Source organism: Apis laboriosa, unplaced genomic scaffold, assembly GCF_014066325.1.
Source record: "Apis laboriosa isolate Shangri-la unplaced genomic scaffold, ASM1406632v1 scaffold43_cov150, whole genome shotgun sequence".
Classification (NCBI taxonomy): Eukaryota; Metazoa; Arthropoda; class Insecta; order Hymenoptera; family Apidae; genus Apis; species Apis laboriosa.
In genome coordinates this window covers 442,425-461,788 of record NW_025223292.1, presented here as the reverse complement: position 1 = coordinate 461,788, position 19,364 = coordinate 442,425, and the positions used below count along the sequence as shown (strand labels likewise).

At 32.7% G+C, this 19,364-nt stretch overlaps 1 protein-coding gene across 11 annotated transcripts in view; it reads left to right on the top strand.

Annotated features, from left to right (window-relative positions):
• Window positions 1-19,364, top strand: part of LOC122716310 (tropomodulin) — a 161,113-nt gene that overhangs the window by 19,748 nt on the left and 122,001 nt on the right. Inside the window, exon 1 of one of the 11 annotated variants that reach the window (XM_043939250.1) lies at window positions 8,095-8,756. The exons of the other annotated variants lie outside the window; for them this stretch is intronic. Coding sequence (XP_043795185.1) covers window positions 8,646-8,756 — 111 coding nt within the window. The 5' untranslated portion in view covers window positions 8,095-8,645. Of the gene's footprint in view, window positions 1-8,094; window positions 8,757-19,364 lie in introns of those variants that run through there. 11 annotated transcript variants of the gene reach the window in all.

Genomic DNA, 19,364 nt, shown 5'->3' with positions numbered 1-19,364 from the left:
CGATACAATATTTGATAGAATCAGATTTTAATTTAAGAGAAATTTATATTCCAATAATATCAATAACATTCATGAAAGAAAATGAAGCATACGAAATTGCTATGTATAAAAATAGAATAAATATAAATTATTATATAAAGTGATACGTATATTAAAGAATAAAAAGATTGCGGTTGCAGGAACATCAGAAGCGTTTTCAAACCAATAATCGTACAATTAGAGAAGTTCTTTGAACCCGACAACTCGAAATAATCCGAAGAATGCGAGGTTAATTAGAGAGTGGAATTAATTACTCGTGGAATGGACTCGTTGGCAAAATTGCAACCGAGGACACGCGCGCGTTTTCTTTGTTTAACTTAATTGCGGTCCAGGCGTCAATCACGATTTATCCGCTGAAATATTCACGATACCCTTTTGCTACTACGTGATCGATCGCCACCTGTTTCGTTCACGGTATTTCTTTGACGAAAATCGTTTCCTACGATCATCCGTGATTACGTTAATTCACGGTAAAATTTGTTTCGAAATATTCGTTGGTAGATAAAATCCGATCCATTGAAAATTGAAAAAAAGGCGCCTCTTATTGAGAAAGAAAAAAAGGATATCAAATTTTAAAATTGTTATAAATTATGATGAAAAAGACAGGCATAAAATTTTGATGTAATTTTTTGGCGTAAAATTTTATTTTTAAGAATCAAGAGAATTTGTAATAATTCGTCCGAGCAACTAAGTTTGCACGATACTCGTACATTTATCCCTAGAAAAGAAGCTGCATTCTCTTGACATACTTCTTCACAACGCAGAATTTAACAAAGTCTTATTGCCAGCTCTATATTATTCCACCAGTTCTTTTCTTTTTATATGTTTTATAAGTTTTAATAAGAAAAGTAAGAACATTAATTCGCATAGAAGCCCCCCTCCCCCATCCCCGAATATTAACAATCTTGTAACTCCTAGACTTTTAATTTTATTCGTGCAAACGGAAACGAAACATTCGCTCTGATAATTCCATCGAATCTCTCATTCTTCTGTTTAAATTTCCCTTTCAAACTTCCCTTACGAACTTTACGAAAGAATAAAGGGAAAACTGAAAGTGAAAATAAGCAATAATGGAATAATGATTCAATTCTATCTGAAGTCTTCTATAGTAAATTCTATATTGGTGAAAATTCTAATTTTCCTCAAGATAGATATAATCTCGATAGATACGATACAAATCTGTGCCAAATTTTCAAAAAATGTCTCGGTGTCTTTTTAGCCAAGTAAACTCCATCTGGCGGTTCCACTTGAGAAGCTCTCGACCTTTCAAGTTCCCGCGAAAGCTTTCAGCCTGTGTTGCCATCTGGCTGAATCTCGACGAACCGACGTTATGTTTATAAATAATCTATTTTGCGGTTGGTCACCGCCTTCATTTAACGAATGCGAATCGGTTCATTGGTAAAAAATTGACTGAAAAATTTATCCTTATATAGATTCTACTTCCAACTTTTTCTTTCTTGAATATATATATAATATTCAAATTTCGCAGTCAGAGTAACAACTTCTTTCTTTTCTTCTGGGAATTTGTTATATAATTTATCTCTCTTTAAATTTGGAAAATTGTTATTAGAATATAAATATAACGAGAAAGAGAATTATTGGATTTTGTTGTTCACCAATATTCGAAAGCATCGAATATTATTGGAATATATCACAATTTAAAATAAAATCCATTATTTAATTTAATATAAAAAAACTTAGAAGTCTAAAAATACTGTAAATTGAAAATAATAATAATAATAATATATATATATATTTTCTACGAGAGAAATATATCGTGTATAAATCGTATATACACAACTTCAACATTAGAACTAGAAGAACGGTATATAACTTAGCAAGAAATAGAAATTTTCGCACAGCCTCGTGCACGTTACTTAAAACAGGAAATTACCATATATCACAATACCATCTTCATTCGTATATCCTATAAGAGCCACGAGCCACGTGCAAATACTTGCCGCAATACTCTATCTAATAGAGAGAGCCGCATCCCTTACAATTTACACGTTCGCACGTGACAAATAAATTGAATATCAAACAGAGAAAACAGTAGAGATCCCGCGCTTTAACAGATCATCCGAAACGATCGAAAATAAACGATATTTCAACCTAATATCTCCGTGAACCCGTGAATCGTTATAAATAACTGACTGCGGATATTTGCATGCATCTATGCAAAATTTAAGCGTACAAGAAAAAATCAAAAAAGGATAAAATATGAATATTATGTAAAATCACGTATTGATATTTGAATCTCCATTTCTTAACCGTGCGTTTTGTAAAAATTTTTTATTTTAATTAAAACAAACACCCATTATGAATATGATTTGATTTCACTTTAATTTTCATATCATTGCTTGCAGTGGCAATAAATAGGAAAAATTCTTCCCTCTGATTCTATCTAGTGTATACATTTAAATATATCCAAAATAATAAATAAAAATTCTTACTGTTTTTATCCATATATTCTGTTTCTATTTATATTCTTCTTATTATAAATAGAGATTTGTCTTATTCTTCGAATTTCATAATAATGTAATAAAAATACTTGGATATTTTTGTATATTTTTGTATATAAATACCGATTCGATAGAGAAATTAACTTAACTCCTTCGTTCTTTCCAGAGATATCTTCCTTGTTCTTTTTTATCCTTACGTCTCCACACGTCTCGGATCGTTAGATCAAATATAGAGGTCGGTACGATCATATTCCATCCTAGTTGCCAAAGAAATTTCGCACGATTTACGAAGAGGATTTGAATCTGGCTGGCTCCAACTCGTGATTCCACTCGTTTTCTCAAAGATCATCGTTTCCGGAGTATCGTTGTGGCTTCGCGACAATGCCAGATCTTTTAAAACCACGATTGAATTCAATTTCTTGGTTTTTCTTGGTTCGAGTTACGAGTTCGATCACTGAATATTTGAAAAAATATTCAGCTTCAAGTTTTGCTTTATTTTATTATTCCTTTAAATGAAAATATTCAGATTTGCATTTTTGTTAATTTAATTTTATATTCTCATTTTTTAAGAGATTTTTTTTAAATTAAAATGCACAGTTGCAATAAGTATAAACTTCACTACATCATTTCAATATTTAGAATGGATAATGCTTAAGTAAATATCAGAAAAAGTTTAACAGAAGTCGAATTGCATATTAAAAGAGAATATCGATGCAACAAAAGTCACAATTCACGAGAATTCAAAAGATATAAATAAACGAAACCACGAAGCGATTTTGGTCGAAAACGTATCGTTGTTTTCGTGTGGGTAAAGGAGGGGAAAAAAAAGAGTATATAAACCGACGAGGCGACGAAAATAAAAATCACATTAAACCCGAGGAAAGGATAACTGAACTAACGCGAGAAGAAAGGTTCGAAAGAGGTAAGAAAATGGAAACGTACGAAAGCAGAGAGGATTCAGTGGAGCAGGAGAGGCATTGAGTCGGAAAATAGATGAAAGATGAAACAGAATTTTCTGCGGTAAAATCTAGACCGAAAAGGAACGGAAGAAATTGAAATAAGGTTGTTGGCATTGTGGAAGAAATATAAATTGGAGAGAAAATTTCGTATCGATTTTAGTTTTATTTAAAAAAAAAAAAAATTGGATAATTATTATTTTTTTAAATTTTCTAACAAACCTAATTTTTAATGAAATTAATATTTAAAACACGAGTAGAATTAATATCGATATAAAATTTCTCTGTAATTTAATGTGTGTATACTTCGTGAAAATTAGTGTTTCTAATTAGTGTTTCTAAATTACATTTCTTTAAATGTAATTTAATAACTAATTCTATGAAATATTCCATTAAATTCGAATTTTATCTTAATTTCATTAAAAATGTAATTTCATTGTAAATTTGAAATTTCAATTAACTCACAAGATATGAGAATAAGGGATAAATTATCCCCTAAAATAGAGGATATGCCAAATTGAATGGCGAGGAAGAAAAATGTTTGTGCGGAAAATTAAACGAGCTTGGCTCGTGATGTGAGGTTTGTTATCCCGATGACATCGATGAATTAATACCTTATTAGTCGCCAGTTTGTTAAACGTTGAACAATAAAAGAGACATTTGTAATAATTCTACGCTCCCTAATTGAAAGTATTTTTTTTTAAATTATTTCAAATTTAAAATTATTAAAGTGTTATCTACATTTTTCTTAGAAATAAATAATTCAAAAGGTTGAATGATTTGAATATATGTGTAATTTAATGTTTGAAATTAATTGGGTTAATTAAATATAATTTTCAAGTGCTCAATGTACTAAGTAAGTGCTTGTGTCAAAAGTCAAACATGAAAGTTGTAGCACGAGTCGAGTTTCTACCTAGAATTAAATTTAATTCACAGAATAAATTGAATTTTAATTTTAAAGATTGTTCAGCTTGAGGATTATCGAAAAAAATAAACACATTCGTGAGAATAAAAAAAAAAAATCAAATTATATATTCGTATTCGAGATATATGGAATTGATTTTAAGCTGAATTATCGACAATAAACAAAATAATTAAAATTTATCCGAGTGAATAGCAATAATTTATTCAATGAACCATAATGATAACTAAAAAATTCAATTAGCACAATGTTATTTCATGAATGTGCAAATATATTACATGGTCGAAATTACACGTTAATAATTAATCGTTTTATCATGGTTACTACTAATCATTATGAAACGTATTTTAATTAGAACGTTGTTAATATTCATCGTACGTATGCAACATTGAAGATTTCTATAAATACGCGATATTGAAACACCAAGTATCGTCGTATTCTATTTCTATTTCAATTTTCTATTATTTCTTTTTTCTTTTTTTTCTTTCCGGACGAAAGCTAAGTTCTAATTTTGTTACAATCTTTCTTTCTTTTAGATCTCTATTTTTTTTTTTTTTTTTTTTTTTTTAGAATCGATCAAAAATAACTGAGGTTAAATGATAATATTTTCGTACGATAATCGTAATATTTCATGGCGGATGTAAGAACGTTCCATCTTTTTATTTAAGACTCTTTTTATTCGTGTAAAAATCGATAATATTCTTATTTTTACATTCGCTATACATTCACGTATAATTACTACACTGTCTAGTTGCGAAAATTTATTATTTCTCTAGGAGAATTTTAAAATAAAGAACAATAAAAATAATAGATAAATCAACGTAGTAAAACACGTTTCAGACATATTTATAAGAGAAATTAACAAGTTGAATTTCTTTGTAGTTCTATTATTTATAATACGATTCGATATTTATAATATAATAAGATAAGAAAATTTTTTCCCTTCAAGATTTGAATAAACCTCTTTTTTTTTTTTCAAAAAATACTATATTTTAAAAACTTTATTAAAAAAATATATACTAACAACTGTTTCTAATATTTTGCTTTTTCTCATAATAATTGAAGACTGATTGTTCAAATGATTATTCAATTGCATCAAAAGTTAAATACTTCTGTATACCCATTACTTATCCCTTTACAATCTCCCAATTTCGTCAAAATACCTCAAAAAACATAATATTCGATATTCCAAAAAATGAAAGATACAAATATCTCGTATCCATTATTCGAATCAATATAAAATCCACAACGCTTCGAATCCATAAAATCCGCGAAATCGATCGAAAATCTAAAATTCGACAAACGACGCAACTTAAATAAATCTTCGTCCCCATAACTCCTTCGCCGACAGAATACTCCTCTTTTTTTTTTTTCACGACGTCCATCGCGTAAATAATCGCAGCATAAAATCGAATGTTTCGATCGTGGCTCGACGTGGATTTCTTACGAATTCATTCACGCTCTTTCTCTCTCTTTCCCTTCCTCCCTCGTCGACGAGCCAGGAGCCCCACAGGAATCCGATTTACGAACGGATAACGCCGATATTTGATTTATCCTGGCTGGCCCGCCCGTTTGTTCTTCGATTCGCGTCACGCTCTCCCTCCTTGCGCCCCCTGTTTGTTTCGTTTTTCAAAGGGGTGGCCGGGGTTTTTGTGCCACGCTCGCAATCAACGCCCTTTGTCTCCCTTAAAGCTCGAAAACTCGGCCTCGTGTCGAGGCCGATGAGAACCATCGCCGCAGTTCCCACTGATAAATTTCGATCGAAAATTCGTAGCTGGTCGTGTATGGTATGGATCGTGTACGGTATACAGAGGAGGAGGGGGAGGGGAGGGGGAGATTGATTCGAGCTCGAGCGGGGGTTGATTGTGAGCGGAGGAAAAAATGCAGTAATTGGTCACGTTTAAAAAAGTAAAGTGGTGTGAGCGATGGCGATGAAGGTTTTTTTTTTTTCTTTTTTCTTTTTTCTTTTTTCTTTTTTCTTTTTTTTNTTTTTTTTTTTTTTTTTTTTTTTTTTTTTTGAAAGGATCTCGCGCCGGTTCAATTTGCGCGGCATACAGGGTTTTCTGTTTTTGATAATTTTGGAAGGCGAGGAGGAATGTTGGTATTGTTCGCGTGGATGAAATTAAATTCGTGTGAATAGTTGCAGAGGTATTTTGCTCTGTTGTCCATATTGGAGAAATTAATGTAACCTATAATGTACAATAATAACAGTTGAATTAACAATGATCAGATTGTAAGATTCAATAAATTCAATTGAAATTTTTTTCAATGGATTTATTAAAATACCATTTAAAGAAGGATTCAGAATAAATGGAATTTATTATTTTTATGGCACACAAGGTTCTTGATAATTTTGGAAGTTGGTATTTAATTGTTCAAAAGGATGAAATTATATTGTGTGAATAGTAAGGGTGTCTGTCCATATTGAAGAAATTAATGTAACCTGTAATATACAATTGAATTAACAATGATCAGATTATACATTTAATAAACCCAATTGAAATTCTTCAATTTTATGTATAGACTTCTATTAATTTTCAATGGATTTATTAAAATACTATTTATATTTCCAATTTAAAGAATCATATAGAATAAATAAAACTTATTATTTGTGTGGCATATAAGGTTCTGGATAATTTTGGAAGTTGGTATTGAATTATTCAGGAGGGTGAAATTATATTGTGTGAATAGTTGTAGGAATATACGTATATAATAATAACAATTGAATTAACAATAATCAGACTGTACACTCAATAAACTTAAAATTTTATAGACTTTCATCAACTTCCCTGGATTTATTAAAATTTCCTATGGATTTATTAAAATACTATTTATATTTCCAATTTAAAGAAAGATTCAGAATAAATAGAACTTATTATATTTGTGTGGCAAAATAAGGTTCTTGATAATTTTGGAAGTTGGTATTGAATTATTCAGGAGGGTGAAATTATATTGTGTGAATAGTTGTAGGGATATTTGCTCTGTCCATATTGGAGAAATTAATGTAATTTATGATATACGTATATAATAATAACAATTGAATTAACAATAATCAGACTGTACACTCAATAAACTTAAAATTTTATAGACTTTCATCAACTTCCAATGGATTTATTAAAATACTATTTATATTTCCAATTTAAAGAAAGATTCAGAATAAATAGAACTTATTATTATATTTGTGTGGCAAAATAAGATTCTTGATAATTTTGGAAGTTGAATTATTGAATTATTTAGAAGGATGAAATTATATTGTGTGAATAGTTGCAGGAATATTTGCTCCATCCATATTGGAGAAATTAATATTATTATTGTACAATATACAATAATCAAACAATTTAATTGAACTTCTTCAATTTCATAAACTTGCACCAACTTCCAATGGATTTATTAAAATATATACTATTTATATATCAATAATTTGAAGAAAGATTCAGGATAAACTTATCATGATTGAAATTATTCCTACCAAACCTCTCCATCCTTTTCATTTTCATCGACAATTCCTTGACATTGCACATTCCACGGATCCATCCTCGAGGCTCGCGCTATAAGAAGGAGCGGCGTGTAGCCGGCGTATCGTGGGCCACGGCTTCGTGGTGGCCATCGTCGTCCTAATTATACGTGTTTCTCCGTATTTCTGGAATTAGACTGAGGATGGGGCGTGCGGCGTGTGCGGTGTGTGCTCGCTCTCTCGCGGAGGCGTGTTTCTGAAGCTCAGTCGCGCGTGATCCACCTCGAATCGCGCATTCATCCACCACGAAGAAACCACTTACGCGAAACCGACTTCGTCGCTTCGTTTGCAGCGAATCGCCCCTCCTCCGATGGGGCGTCCACCCAGGTATCGATCCGTGCCCCGAGTACCGATCGATCGTCGTCGATCATCATTCTGAATTCTCCTCTTCTCGCCCATAATCAATAATAACTCCCATCTCCCTCTCGATCTCTCTTCTCAACGTTACCCAATAATCTTACGAATAACAACTAAACATCGTACAATCATCGACAAGTTAAAAAGTCGTGACAAGTGTCGCATTTCCGCAATTCGGATCGAATCAATTTCGGATCGATTTAAATTAATTTGGATCGAGAGTGGATCGAAGGTGTTCCTCGATCGCATCGAGTTCAAAGAGTTCGAGCAACTTGTGTGTCGATCGTGAGATTCAGTGAAGGGATTACGATTATTATTGTTGTAATTATTTCCTCCCCGAAGTGAAGCTTGAGTTGTGAAAGTCGTAGGGGAGAGATCGAGATCGTAGATCGAGCATGGCGACCACTCAGGTATTCCAGGATTGGGACTCGCCCCACGAGACCATCAGCTCCATGACAAGGACGAGCACTCGTAAAACTACGACTAAGACCACGACCAGGCGAGAGGTAAGGAAAAAAATCTGGAAAATGAGAGAGATATTATCGGTAAAGTAAATGGTAAATTTATTTTATGGAGCGTTTTGTAAGAACCTCGGTGGTGTGTAGTTGTAGTAATTGGGTTATGGAGTGGGTCAGCTGCGAATTTATTTAAGTCGCGGAATAAGTTTGGAGACTGGTAAGCCAACTGTTTACAGTTGTGTATGCGTACGTTTCTGGTCGAGCAGGCTGTTATGAAGACAGAAAATGAAACTACGAGCTTTTGTGCAGTTTCGAAATTAGGTCTTTTGGATAAGTTTGGAGAGGATTGTTTTTCTTTATTTTCAAAAATATTCGATATCTTTGACGAAGCGATGTTGGTTCGAGAGAAAACCATATTTTTCACTACCTAACATATTATTAGTTTCAATAATTGCTTCATCTGACAGTAAAAATGGAAGAAAATATTATTACAATCAAGTCGATAAAACCGCTTAATCACTTAATATTACATAAATCATAATTCCTCAAAATAATCAATCAAAATATCTCCTCCGGTTTTAATATATATCCAGAAAGAAACAAATTTTCTAAAAATAATTACATAAAAATAGCAAGCTTTTCATTCTTCCACCACGAAGTGCTTGCCTTCAATATCTTCGCGTCCAAATAGTTCCTATTTAAATCATCGAACCGAAAGCATCCACAATTCCATCACCACGTGCGCATTTATTATTAACGATACCCTCGAAACCTGCAAACATTCACAAACTTTCCGAATCGATGCTCCACCGCGTTGAATCTTAAAATTAGAACGCATCAAACGCAGCTAATATAATTCTCGGAAAATTTCAAATAACATTGCAACGACCCATCCCTTCCTCGACGCATTCTTCTTCTCGTCGAGAGAAGTACTCGTTCTTCTCGTAACACCTTTTTAACGCGCGTTACATAACCTTTTCACATTATTCGAGAAATTGTTTAACCTTATCAAAAACGTTTGCCGTCGAAATGCCGTCGTCCATTGGCCGCGAATCGAGGGGGTGATGGATCGACTTCCGGTCTCGCAGTATTTTTCTAGAGGAAGGATATCCTATAAACTCTCGAGGTGTTCGAGGATCGCAGTTGATGTATGCTCGTTTGACGATTCGGTGGACAGTAGTCGAGGCGTAAAATTGTCGTTGCGTGGAAATCAGATGGATGAAAAGGAGGATGGTTGATCGAATGGTTGAGAATTACGTGAATTTTTTTCCTTTTCTTTAAAGACGTACGATTTTCGTTTCGCGTAGGGTTCGTTTTGGAATGGAAAGTTTTCAAGTTTTGCTCGAAATTGAAAATTTGTAATTTAAGTTAGGCCAAGGAACGAGAGAATATCTTTTTTTCTCTTGTTATCGTGAAAAATGTTATTATTATATACAATATAATATTTTTAAAGGAAATTTCCATGTTATTACAATTTTCTTTGAACGCAAAGCAGAAATAAAATTCGTTCTCTGGTCGATTTTCAAGAGCAAAGTCAATGTTAGGCTTCGATCATCGAATTTGAAGTCGGATTTAGAAAACAGTCTTGCTTTCTATATTTAACTTCACGAGGACGAAGAATCGTCAAAACATTCGATATATAATATTATAAGATAAATATTCTCTCTAAAATCGATATTCCGGAAAGAATTTTAAATACGATACGCGAACGCCAAGTTTTTCGACATTTAATATCGTTCGATCGTCTATTTATTGAAAAAAAAAAAAAGAAAAAAAAAAGATTTTAATTTCCATCCCCACGGAGGAGTTTCAATTAACGACATTTCATTTTTGCATCGGGAAACGTTTCATTAAAAAAGTATTTGCTGCACGTATCGTACCGCGGTTCCGTTTATTCCGTTCCGTAATTTTATACGTGTCTCTTTTTGTACAAAGGTTTGAAACAAAGTCGTTACGATTATTATAATAAAGAATGTAAAGGGAGAGGAAACAATTCAGCGCGATTTGCTTTTAACTTAACCGAGTTTTTGGAGACGACGTTCTCCGAACCATTTATAGGAGAGTTGCCAGGATCCAAGGTCGACTAAAACCGTGGTAAACACCTGTGAAAATCGTGAAGACGCTCTAAGTAATCTCGCTGTCTGTTTTCTTTCTCTTCCTCTGTTCTTTATGCATTCGTCGTAGTTTTCATGAAAAATAAGAGACGTGTCGTAAATATCGATTTCGAGATACTTTAAAGATATTTGTAAAAGAATCTTATGGTAATATTTGCTTTATGAGAATTTGCAAGAAAGAAATTTAATTGAGAAAAGGAATAAATATAGAAGATTATGAAATGAATGAATACAATTAAATGTAAATTTTGAGATTATAATTTTAAAATCAGAAAATTATTGTTATTTTATTATGAATGGATACGAGTATTTTTCCAATGAACGAATCGAATATGGAAATATATTTTTTATCCGAAAGTTGGACAAATATTATTTCCTGCTATTCAATAATTTGCATAATCATATCGAGAATCGAGAATAAATATATCATTATATAAAATCCATGAATCATAGAAATATGAATTTTTAGCATGGATCGTTTTCAAGAATTATTATTTATTCGGCTCATTTGGAAACATTGTGAGTATTAATTATATACGAATCATCGAAGTTTGTTTGTATATTTTCGTTGCCAGTTTCGAGGTCAGTTTTAAACAACATCGTAAATAAATTAATGCAGTTGGATGGTTAACGCAATAATTTAATCATAATGAAAGATCAGGAATATATATCAGAATTCGGAGAAGTGGAACGATGCCATTGTTGGTCAGACACGTGAAACGTACGATTTTTAGAATGTCGCTGCTTTCGGGATCGAGAAGAATAAATACAGATCCGTACAAATGTCATCTACAATATTTGGCATTAATACAATATTACGGTCATTAATAATTACACGAAAATCTAGGGAAATATTTTTCATCAATTTTCACTTCTTTATAACGCCAGCAAGGAACAACGAATTACATTAAGATTATTGACAAATATGAAAATTTGAATATATTAATTTCCAATCATTTATCCATTATTAAAGATACTGACACTCGATTACTTCACATTTCAATTTGTAGAAAGAATTTTTAATTAATATTTATCCCAACTTATATATCAAGTATATATATATATATATTTAATTCTTAATTTCAGGATGACTTTTTCTTTTTCCAATGTATGTATAAATAATAAATAATAAAATGAGTAAAATTTACGCAAATAATTATTAAGGAACAAATTTTAGACTCTCTGATCACGATGTTCAAAGAAAGATGCATGCGTCTCTCTTCATTTCATTTTTAGTCACCGGACAGATAAATCTATCGTTATAAATTTAAGTTCAGAAATAGAGAAAAGAAAAAAAGAAAAGAAGAGGAAACGAGAATGAATAATTCTTTTGAAAAATAACTGTTAGAGCAACGTTCTTAGATCGAGAAACCTTGGTGATTCATATTGCACGCTTTTTATATCCTTCGTATCGTTCTAATAATTCGTAAAAAAAAAAAAAGAAAAAGAATTCCTCAAATTCGATACAGATGGTTCAGTCCAAACCCTATTAATCTTATACATTGAGAATGTTGTTAGATCGATAACAAGTTCACATGGTTGTTACACGTTCTTTCTATCCCGGTTTTCACTTTTGCGTACATCTCGTGTTTTTCTTGGATGATCTTAGACTTGGTTTTATAGATGTTTGCTATAGCTGTGTCGATGAGATAAGTGATCCTCTTCTGTTTATCCTATATTATATGTTTGCACCATTATTATGTATAGCTCGAGCTGTTATTCTGGATTAATTGTACCGCCATTTGAAATCTTCCAACTCTGCTACAATTTATGCACCATTGCCTGTGCTTATACAAGAAGATACAAATAACAAATACTTCATCTTATTTCTGGTATCTAATATTGCCCCTTCTTTTTATTTTTCATATTTAATTTTCTATTTTAACTTATATTACGTGCTAGAAAATATTGATATTAGGATGAAATAGAGAATTTAATTTTCTGTACTATAAGTGTCCGTCATATACAAATTTAATCATCATATATCATTTTAATATTCAATTTTACCGATATATCTTGATGATATTTTCTGAGTTTATTTTTTAACATTCATAATAATTTTAATCTACAGAGAAACATGGAGTACCTTTTTATTTTTTATTTTTATTTTTTCGTTATATTATCATCGATAGAGAAAGAGAGAGAGAGAGAGACAGAGAGAGACTATTATTATTCTGACGAATATGAATCGTCGGTAAATTATTAAATTTGAAACACATTGCAATAACACGGAATGCAGAATTAAGTTTGAATCGCAGTTTCTTGCGCAAAGATAAAACGAATTAAAGTCGTACACTGTTGTTTGATCACGGCAATGTGCCATTCTAGCCTTATCCTTAATCTTGTGACGCAAGATGGAATCTTTGCAAGAAATCTTAGACATAGATTTATTTATCATTGCGCATATTTCCTGCACGACATTATTCCTGCCAAATCGACTTTTTTCTTTATTAATTTCAATTAATTTTTAAAATTTCACGAATTCGATGATCCAATAATCAATGTTTCTCGCGTTGAATAGAGAATATAGAATATCAACGAACGAAATCGTTAACATTTATCAAATTGTTTCGAATATATTTTTCGATACAAGATTTTATAATCATTTTGTTAAAGTTATGAGAGTTATAGTTATATGTGTCGAAATTATTATAACTTTATATCGTCGTAGATTATGATATTTACGTATCACGAGATACACTCGTGATGAAATTTAATTTTGGTTCACGAAGCCGAGAAATGATAAATACACGCTTTGGTCACAGAGCTTTTTTATCCGTGCATACGCCAAAGAATATTAACTCTTTTGCGCGTGATATCGAAGGAAATCAGGATCCGTATAAATATTAAATCCAGATATTAATTTACGCGTTCTTGGAGATATTATACAGAGTAATTTACTTCTGAAATAAAAATCAAAAATTTAAAGTTAAATATTTATTATTATTTTTATTAAACGTGATCAATGAAAATAATAATGAGAATAAAATTCAAATCAAATTCCAATTTAACAGTTTATATTATATTATTTTCAATTGTCAAAAAATCACGAGTAACAATTAATAACAACGTATTTCATTTCAAGCGATAACGAGATATTATTGTAAATCACAAAACGATGTTACGCTCACAAATAAACAATCGAATCCCATCATTGCCCCAATATTAATAATAACTCGATCCACTTCAAGAATATTCCTATTATTAATCGGGTAGATGGATTCCATTCGTACGTGCGCAACGAAAGCCTTAAAGCCGCGTTTGCATCGCACGATTTTTCGCGGATCAAAAATAGAGACGAAATAGACCACTTTTGATCATCGATCAGAAATCCTCAACTTCAACTCGATCGATCATCTATATATATATATATATGTACTACGAACGAGCCTATAAGGTCGTTCAACTCGACGTTCGTTCAACCAAAAGTCTCCCTATATAAACGCGCATTAAACAACATAATGCCATTGTTACGCTGCATCTCTCTCTCTCTCTCTCTCTCTCTCTCTCTGTGAAGACGAAGACAGATATGCGATGTTAAGAAGCGGCTGCCACGATCACTTTGGGAAAGGGAATGCAGCAGGCCTTTAACGTCGTGGGTCGTTACCACTACAAACGACTTGCTCTCGAGTGGACGAAAAGACGCGCGGCCGAGGCCTCTGGAAATAGAAGAGTGACACAAGAGTGAAGGCCTGCGAATGCACCGTAAAGTTGCTTATTTTAAATAGGAGCAAACGCGATGCACACGGCGAAGGCTCCGCCGATGGAAATAGCGGAGGACGTGCGACGAATTATGCGTTCACACATGCGTTCGTGAAAAACGTGGATCGTGGGGGGAGGGGGAGGCCTTCCATTACCTTCCGCAATTCTTGCGAAATCCTTTTCTTTTTAGTGTTTTAGGAAAAGTTTAGGAGAGGAAAGGAAATTACGATTCTCCCTTTGCTCGATAGTTGAGTGGGAATAATTTTTTTAAATCGGCTGTAAACGAAGGGATGGAACATAAATATATGAAAAATAGACGTATAGGTTCTTTTTTTTTTTGCCCTCTGCCATTTGTGAATTGTTTGGATAAATTTTTCGTTGAAGGGAGGATTTCTTTTTTGTTCGATATTTGAATGGGAATAATTTTTTTAAATTGGCTGTAAACGAAGGGATGGAATATAAATATATGAAAAATACGGATTCCTTTTTTTGTCGCCCCTCTACCATTTGTGAATTATTTGGATAAATTTTTCGTTGGATTGAAGGGAGGATTTCTTTTTCGTTCGATATTTGAGTGGGAATAATTTTTTTTTCTTTTTAATGGTGGATTAATGGAACGAAATGTTGAAAAACAACACGAGGAGTTTTTCTCTCGTGAGAAAGAGGTTATGATATATTTATTTTTCGTTCGATTGGTCGAATGATTTTTTTTTTTTAATTAACGAAAATAGGGGGAGATAACATGTGGAAGGTAATGATGCATTCGTTCTTTTAATTTTAATTACTCGAATACAGTAGGATATCGATTGTTGTGGAATTAATTAATGAATATTAAATGAATAAAGTTTCGATATTTCTTTGTACATTCTAAGAGGATGATTCAGAGACTTCCAGATTAAAGCTGCGTGTTAATTGGAATAAAAAACAAACGATAGAGAGAGATTTCTTTTTTTCTTAAATCTGTCTTGTGTGAAAAATTAATTGTACAAATCATACCGATCGATTCAGAGGCAGAAATTTAATAAATAAAAATTAAAAAAAAAAAAAAAAAGAAGAAGAAACTTATATCCATAGTGTTGCACGTTTATATTTTAAATAGTTTTATTTTTAAAAAAAAAATAATAACTGGCCTAATTGTGTTTGGTCAAGAGTTCAGAAAATAAATTTCTGGATCGTTAACCACTGGATCATAAATTCAGGCCGCGACAGTAGAACGATGCCGCTTGTGGTCAGACGTAGAAGCGACTTTTAGAGCATGACGGATACCTTGAATGGCCTCGAATAACCTTGCACCACGGGTCGTTGTACTTGATATTTGATCTCGCCATCATTAAACCGTGGATAGAAAATTGATATCGTGGAAACTGAGTAACAAAATAGCTTTAATATATTTAATATATTCAATGGCCCATTTTAATGGAATAATCGTTCGTTCAATCAACTTAATAATCCAATCCAGATATTAAAACGACACTTTCAAGTTTCTTTTTCTAATTATCGTTAAGGCAAGTTGGATAGAAAAAATTGCTCCGCTTGCTTAATAAGATTTTCTAAAATTATTCGAGATTCCTTTAAAAAAGAGTATCTGGAATGACACGTAGAAACGTTGAACAAATGGCACAGTGTCTGGATCATTTTTAACCCGTGTCAAATAAATTATATACGTTCAAAAAAATAAGACACTTCTAAGAAACGATAGAACGTAATAATAATAGTCATGTTGTTTCAAGAGAAAATTTTAGTAGTTGGGAGCAGTGTTAGAAAAAAATTCTGTCTGTTCGAAAATATCAATTTTCTCGACTCCAAATAATTTTATTCCATTCCTGGTAAAAATTTACAACCGATTATAACATTCTCCCCTCGTTTACGAATTCATCTCCTTTTATCATCGATGATATGATATATAAATGATCCTTTTCTCGGGGATTCCTTTCGTTCACATTCCGTTCTTTCCTTCTGTCTCCAGAATTCTAGAATTTCATCCCACGAATCCGTTTGTCATCCGCGCGGATGATGCATCGTCGAGCGGGAAACGATGCATCACAACGCGGCTTAATTATCACAGCGGCTATGAATCCCCTTTGGAACCGCTCCTTTCCTGGTAAATGACACGTTTCTTTTACTCGGCCATCGAACGTGTCAGATGCACGTGAGAGATGTAAAATTTTCTATTTTAATTGGAGTTAAAAGATGGCCATAATACATAAATTTATTGTTCAAAATAATCGAATTATTTTATAAACAGGATTCGTTATAAGCAAAGTTTATTTTTAACTGATCGATGTTTCAATTTTGGATCGTATATACGCGCCTTTTCCTTGGAATAGATAAGATAGGGGTAGGGGACGCCGTGAAAGTGATTGATGGCTGGCTCGAGCTTCGCGATGGGGACTCTTGGATGGAGAATTCTTCGTAAGTTACGGTTCGGGGATAAAGTTGGGAGGGGTTTGAAATATAGTCGTGATTCGAGAATGGAATAGTAGTGGAAATCCAGAATAATATTTAGGCGAGAACTAACTTGGTAGAGATTTAATGGAAGGATTTTACCCAAGATTTTAGGACAACGAATTCCTCGTCTTTGTTTTTTAAAAAAAAAAGAAACGGAGACTTTCTTGCAATTTCTTGTTTCTCTTTGAATTTTTTCTTTACTATTATTTTCAAAAAGCTGTCCATCTTTCTTTCATATCGATAAAATTCGAGCGCTCTTCTTGGCGATTCCCGCCAAGATTTCTTTCGGATTTCTTCGCGCGAGAAACGAAGAAGAAACGCGTACGTTGTTATTATTATAGTTACGTTGGCCCTGCATGGCGGTGGACGACGGGCTTTCGACGAAATGGAGAGCGACGGGCATGCGTGGCTGAACGAGATAAATGGCCGTCCGCGCGCGCTAACATTCACCTTCCGCGATGGAATCTTGCGGCCTGACGAATACGCGCTTGCATTATTCCATGTGGACGACGTCGCTATTACGGGACAGCCTGGTGAAATAGTTGGGGCTATTTCGTGCCCCGTTTAATGAACAGCGGATGCTTTGAACGTGTTAGCGCCACGCGATCGTTTGTGGGATTCGTTTGCGGTTGATTTTAGAATTGCGGAAAGGAAGATCGAAGGGGATATTGTGAATTCGTCTGTTTCTTAATCATACAAAGAAGAGAGTTTTATTCTTCTTGAAACTTGAGAGTTTTTGAAAAGTGATTGAAATGCAGCACGGTCGAGTTTGATTGTATTATCGAATTGTTTGGGAGTAATATAATTTTCGAATAGTTTCGTTAGTGGTTATTTTTAGGCGAGTAAAATTTTCGAGTATTGCGAAATAATGAATCGGGAAGTGTTATGATAGAAAATAACGACAGGGATATTTTTTTCTTTTTTTATATCGCGTCGACGATTTTTTAGCTTTGCACATGTTTTTGGGGCGGCTGCCAAACAAAAGTCCTCCTAGACTTTTCGTGAAATTTTGCACAAGAAATTATGTATCGATTGGGATATGTCGTTTCTGTTGCATTTATGTAAATCTTCCCCTTTCAAACGTGACAGGAGATCGTATCTATTATTTTTGATTTATGATGTATTATTCGTGGTATAAAATGAGATATATGCGAAATGCACTCGAGTTTTTCAGTCTCGTTGTAAAAAGGAAGAATATTTTTTTAACGTAATTCATCGATCTAAATAACGTTATATAAAAATACGTTCTATAAATAATTAATAATGAACGAGAAATATTCATTTTTGTTTTGTTCGAACGACGTTTAAACCTTCGAGATTGCACGAACGAGTGAAAAATAAAATTCAAATGAAATATCCAAGGAGCAAGACACTTTGAGTAGAGAGATAGTTGGGCAATGTCGTAAATGCTTTAGTGGAATATAATGGTCTGGTACTAAAATACAGATGACTCGACTATTCCTATTGCTTTGTTGAATTAGTTATAATTAAACCGGTTTTAAGCCCGTCCACAAAATTATGAAACAAACTAAAATTTCATCGTTTGAAAAAAAAAGAAAGAAAGAAAAGTATCCCACCACTGAAAAATCTAATTATTTGTGACAAAAGTAATTGAAAAATGTGATAAGTAATATTTGTTTACTCTGAGGGAGAGTAAAGAGCTTTTGTTTGAAAGATGATGGAACCCTCCATGATGTATCGATTTTTCAACAGATACGAATTTGTTAGCCAATTTTTTGAATCGACAACGACGGATGTCGCTTGTCATTTCATCTCTTAGGTATTTTGGCATGCAAGCGGGATGCATCTTAAATGCTCATTGCGATCGGCTTAAGCTCCATCATCTGCGTGCCATATTTCAAGGCAACAGCGTTACAAATAATCTTACTAATCTTTTCCCTTCCCCGAATATATAAACAAGGAGATACAACTCGAAATTTTATCGTTTAAAAATTAGAAGAACGGTCGATTATTCCAGATCGTTTGGATGAAACATAATTTCCATTATTTGCATTATTGTTTTAAATATCCTATGGTGGATTTATCAAGAGTAATTAAGATTTACGTTTTGCAATATACGTAAGAGGAATTAATTTTCGTTTACATTTTGTGAAGAGAGAAATTGAGTGTTTACGATTCAGGGAAGTATATTACTATGTTATAAGTCTTTCGCTGTTACTCGAAACACGCAATCTTCTATGCTGTTATAGTTATGTCTTTAACGAGAGAATTATTACCAGACAGTTTATTCCTCCGTTTATGTCGGATTATTCTTTTGAAAAAGAAAAATAATAATTTTGAAGAAGTATAAATGTCTTTAAAATTTCAATTTAGCATATCAAGATGAACTATTAGCTTATACGTATCTACAAACAATTCTTATTGAATTTAA